This window comes from Mastomys coucha, unplaced genomic scaffold (assembly GCF_008632895.1).
Source record: "Mastomys coucha isolate ucsf_1 unplaced genomic scaffold, UCSF_Mcou_1 pScaffold22, whole genome shotgun sequence".
In the NCBI taxonomy this organism is placed as follows: domain Eukaryota; kingdom Metazoa; phylum Chordata; class Mammalia; order Rodentia; family Muridae; genus Mastomys; species Mastomys coucha.
Window position 1 is genome coordinate 31,736,427 of NW_022196905.1, and position 5,754 is coordinate 31,742,180.

Here is a 5,754-nt window from a genome sequence, read left to right on the forward strand (position 1 = left end):
GAGAGAGAGAGAGAGAGAGAGACAGACATAGAGAGAGACAGAGAGAGAGAGAGACAGACATAGAGAGAGACAGAGAGAGACAGAGAGACAGAGACAGAGACAGAGACACACAGAGAGACAGAGACAGAGAGACACAGAGATATCATTGTATCCACCTTAGCAAGAAGTTCTTTGAAGGCAAAGGCTTTCTGCTCTGTTCATGGATCAGCGCCTCCCCACCCCCGCCGCCATGCCTTGGGATGAATGTAGTCTATGTGTGATTATTTCCTCTTACAGAGTAGCTCAGTGCCTGGTGAAGGAGTGTAGCCTGGACTCTCTGCACAGAAATACTTGGTGAAAGAGGGTCCAGGAAGAAAGCTCACTCTGTGGCTTATACTGTATTTGGGTTTGTGACAAGCTGCTGGCTCACTGGCTCAGCATTGATTTTCCTGGTGTTTCTTTCATGTTATATGACTCCCACTTAACTGAAGATTCTCGGGAGGGAGATACTTTCCCCATTCTCTGCTGCTTGGCCATCATGTTGACAGGGTATTCGTGTGATATTTGGCCTCTACATGGAATCCTGCAGTATGCCTTCCATTGAGATTGGTTCTGATGAGGGAAGCTTTCTCTTTGTTAATATTGAGCTGTTTTGTGGGTCTCTGGTTACACTCGCTAACTTGAAGATACCAGAATTATTTATTCTAAAAGAGGCTATGGCTGCATAGGCTTCCTTCTGAATTACTGTTCCCCATGTTGCTCTATGAGTCCTTTTCCCCATTCAGAAAACCATTTGCTGCTGTGTGTGTCAACTGGACCCTAATTTTATCCTGATACCTTGTCTCACTATTTGGTGAGAATGATTGATTTTTATAAGAACCAAATAGGAAAGAAGGCATAAATATCATTCTCATTTTTATCACTAGTAGCCAGTCAAAGTATTAATCATACTTGGTTCTTGGAAATTCTAAATAGGGGTGTTTTCTTAGGCATTAATATGGGTGCACCAGTTCAAAGAGAGATGCAGAAGTGCCAGCATAGAACCCCATCCCATGTGACCCCAGATGCCTGTCTTCTTGATGTCATAAAGGACTTCCTGGAGGTAATGGAGAAACGTATATTGTCCTGTAAGGGATTACAAGTGAAGGAAGTGTGTCCCTTCACCAGTGGACCTGATGCTATATACAAGGAAGGAATTTTTTCTATTTGTGTTTTTCTGAAGCCTTTGGGCAATTAACAACTTGGAAATGTAACTGATTTGAAGGGACTCTTTACCTGTGTCCTGTGGCCTTGAGGTATTATTTACAGCTTTTCATGTTGTCACTGCTGAGAGTGTATGTAAAGCCCTTGGCAGGCAGTGAAGTGGCTGCAACCAAACCATCTTTCAGCTGGTGTGTGTGTGTGTGTGTGTGTGTGTGTGTGTGTGTGTTTGTGAAACTCTGCTCTGACCCCTCTATGGAGGGAACTACAAGTATTTAGGGCCAACATGCCAGGAAATTGTGCTGTGAAATTGTCATTTCTTTGTTTGATAAAAATTTGAATAGCAAGCTAAGGCAATTCCCCTTACACAGAATGGGAAAACCAAGTCTTTTTCTGAGCTCGACTGGTTAATAAGAAGCTCACCAGGCAGCCAAGAGAAAGAACAAGATTGTGCAGTTTGTCCAGTACAGGCTGCCATATTTTCTGAATTAAGGAATGAATTAATTTCAGTGGTTGCAGCCACTCAGTGCAGTGTCTGCGAGCTTGCTGTTCACTTGTCAGATCCCCAAAGGCTTGGCAGCTCATGCCTGAGAATCTTAAGATTCCGGAGATCAGAGTCTGATGCGTCTCTCCAGGCAAAAGTCAAGCACTGCAGCTTCCACAAGCAGCCTCACGCAGTGCTCATCCCTTCCTAGGTCTTCAGAGCTGTCAATCCCCACACCTGCATTCTCTCCTTCCTCAGATTCCTTTTCTGCCTCTCTCTTCCGAGTTGGCACCCTCCTTGCTGATGTGTGGATGCCAAAGCCAGTGACTGAGCTCCATCTGCAGCCTTAGGTCCTTTCAGTCATGTGTTTAGGACTGAAGACATGGTGGAGGAGCCACAGTTCTTTCTGCCCCACAGGCTTCTTAAAGGTGTGAAGTCTGTTTTGTCTGTCTCAGAGTAGAACACAGTTTTGCTTTCAGAACTTGTGGGATTCTGGCTGCCTCATTTAGCATTCAACTGTGCACACACTTCTTCCAGGCATCTCCTGTGATTCTTTCTGGATCCAGCACGGTTTTCCTTGCAGTTAAGCACGTACTGTGTCAATGAAGGAAGCGGATGCATGGTCTCTTTTAAAATGAGACTAATGGGGGGTTGGGTTCAGAGCTAACAGTATTGACTTCTAGAGAAATATCTCTTATTGAAGTGCATTTAACTCAAGGTAATAGGTTACTATAGCTATTCTGGTAAAAATATGTAGGTTAGCTGCTAGGTACCCATTTTTCTGTCTGTCTTTATATCTATTCATCTCCTTGACTCTTAGAGTCGTGTGTCGAAGGGTTTTCAGATAAGATAGCATATTTTATAGCATTTATTTTCAGTGCTCAAATACACGTGGCAAGGAATAGACCTAACGGGACAGGTGAAAGGTGACAAAATTTAAGCAGACTGATATGGACCACAGTGTGTTCTCTACTTTCAAATGCTTAGGATTTTCTGTGGTGGCTTTCTTTACTACGTTTGTATTGTCACATCCCCATCGAGTGACAGAAAATGTCTGCATTTGCAGAGCACAACTAGAGGAAGGGTCTGTGTGCTTTGCCGGGCTGTACCTCTGGAATCCTGTTGGGCAGATGTTCAGAAAGACTTAAACATTATGTTTTTATTCTACAGGGTAAAGGAAGAAAGATTGATTTTGGTTCATGGGCTGAGGGAATAGCAAGAATATGAGGCTGCTTGACCACATCTGGAGGCATCAGGGATCAGAGACCAGACAGAAAGCAGGGCTGTGCTATCATCTGCAAGGCTTGCACTCAGCATCCCACTTCTTCCAGGCAGGCTCTTCTTACTGTGGTCCCATAACCACCCCTAAACAGTGCCACAAACTGATGACCAAGAGTTGAACCAATGAGCCTGTGGGAAACATTTTCCATTCAAATTATGGAAGAGAAAAACAGGAAGAGAAGGAGAAAAAAGAAAGAAAAAGCCTTTCCCATAAATACCTTAAATTCTGACAGTCTCGAGGAGCCCCTTGCTCTCTCATGCTGTCGTATAATGGAGTCCATTTGACTTCTGTTTCTCAGGTTGGAGATTGCAACCTTGAATCAGGCAGATGCGGATCTGGAGGCTTGTCGAAACCAGATTAGTAAGGACATCATTGCCCTTCTGATGAAGAATCTGACCAGTGGTGGTCACCTCTCTCCGCAAACAGAAAGGAAAATGGCCGCTGCTTTCAAAAAGCAGTTTCTGCTGCTGGAAAACGAAATACGGGAGGAGTATGAGCGGAAGATGTTGGCAGTGACGGCAGAGTGTGACCTAGAAATGAGGAAGAAGACAGAAAACCAGTACCAGAGGGAGATGGTGGCCATGGAGGAAGCAGAAGAGGTGTTGAAGAGAGTTAGTGAGAGGGTAAGGCAGCCCTGAAAGCTTGTGTATGCTTCATTTCTCCTCAAGGTCTCATCAGTTATCAGTGCTTCAAATAATCCATCCATCTGTCCATCCATCCATCCATGCATCCATCCCATCCATCCACCCATCCATCCATCCATTCATCCATCTACCCATTAATCACACTCATCCACCTACCCATTCATTTTTCCATATATCAATTCACCTATCTAGCTACCCAACCACTCACTTAGCCACTTATCCATCCATCCATCCCATCCATCCACCCATCCATCCATCCATTCATCCATCTACCCACCCATGTATCCACCCACCCACCTATCTACCCACTCACCCCATTCACTAATTCATCTATCAGTCTACCCATCCACACACCCATCCATCTATCCATGCACTTACCCACCCATAAATTCATAATACATACATACATACATACATACATACATACATACATAGTACATAAATAAATACACACACCTTCACCTCCCTCTGTCTATCCACCTAGCCATTCACGCATGCATCCATCCTCCCATTCATGGATCTATTCATTCACTCACCTTCTATTTATGCATTCAGTCAACCTCATCTATCCACCCACCCACATATAGAGACATTCACCCTTTCATCTAGACATTCACCCATGCATCCACCCATTTACTCATCCATTCACACATTACTGTACCTATCTACTGACTCATTGCCCACTTTTCTGTCTGTACACCCAACCACACATATTCCTTTCCATTTGCATCCATCCATCTATCTGTCCTTCCTCCTTCCACCTGTCTGTTCGTCTACACTTTTACTTATTCACTCATCTATCCACATACTTTTATACCCCCTATCTATTCACCCATGATATTTCACTAGGATTTATGGGTAACTTACTGCCTCTTTCCTTTAGGCTAGAGACTACAGATACAGTGTTGAATACAACCTCTTACACTCAAGAAGCTCATGCTCTAATAGAATGTCCTCATATTTGAAAACCTATGACACAAGTCAGCCATGTTATGCTACATTCCCATTCATGGTGCCATAGCGGTCATGGAGAGGGTAGAAAGGCTTCATTAGCAAAGGGCATGTCCAGTTCATGATTGGTTGTGATATCAGAGTACATGTGTCCTCTTAGGGACTACTGTTTGCCAAATCACAGCTCTGTCTTGAAAAGGTCTGGAGCCAGGCAAGCCTGGACAGTTGTGTGACTTTTCCTGTGGAGACCAGAACAAATGTCTACTCCCCTCAAACAATGTACCAATGATAGACCCCCCCCAAAAAAAAATTCTATCAAAGTCTAGCTTAGTGAATCGGTTGAGTTTGTTGAAGTTATTATGGGAGTATGGGAGACTCAAAAGCAGTTACATCAGCATTTAACGCTGGAAGCAGCATGAGTGATGATCCCTAATAGTATCCCTTGGGCTCCCTGCTCAATTTGCAAGCAATTCCATGGAAGAGTCCCCTTTCCCAAACAATTGTTACTGCTTATATAACTTTGGGGAAGAGCCTTGCAAGTTGTATTTACTCTATGAGCTTAGCTAGTTTTGTTTACTTCTTGAGTCTTACAAGCCTCTCTCCTTCCTCTAGGAGCGAGTGTTAATTCAGAAGACATTGTTACACAATTATCTTGATTCTGCACATGATGCCCTTATATCCTAAGTCCTCCGAGCTCTCCTCAGAGTATGTGGGATAAGTAGTGGAAGAGAGAAGTAGTCAGAGCACTTACCAGTTGCCAACCTGAAAGAAGCAGTCTGCCAGGCCCAGCCAAGCAAGTCTAAATTGTCTTCATAGGAAGAGAGATGGTTGTCCAGATCAAGTGACCTATGCCTGCACGGGTCTGAACACCTGGGTCCTTGACAGGCCCAGAGTGCCTGACTGCTGCCTCCACACTCCACCTGCCATGCAAACAAAGGCTATCTCTTGCCCCAGAAGTGAATAAAAAGCTCTCAGTTGGTGACTCAGGGCCACTCAGTCTTCAGCACAAACACTGCTGCAGTAAAGGACAGGCAGGGTTCACTGTGCTCCACCTGTTCCCTTGCTCTGGGCCTACTTGACCTCAGTGCTATCTTGTTTAGGGCGAGGCTTGTGGCCTGTGTAGGTGCTATACTAGCTCCCTGTGAATGCTAGAACAAGGTGCCATACATCTGATGTGTGTGTGTGTGTGTGTGTGTGAGAGAGAGAGAGAGAGA

The 5,754-nt window shown here is 44.5% G+C and overlaps 1 protein-coding gene across 4 annotated transcripts in view; it reads left to right on the forward strand.

Annotated features, from left to right (window-relative positions):
- Positions 1-5,754, forward strand: part of Evc2 (EvC ciliary complex subunit 2) — an 83,565-nt gene that overhangs the window by 27,255 nt on the left and 50,556 nt on the right. For all 4 annotated transcript variants that reach the window (XM_031341911.1, XM_031341912.1, XM_031341913.1 and 1 more), the window contains one exon: positions 3,244-3,568. In XM_031341911.1, the coding sequence (XP_031197771.1) occupies positions 3,244-3,568 (325 nt within the window). The remainder of the gene's footprint in view (positions 1-3,243; positions 3,569-5,754) is intronic.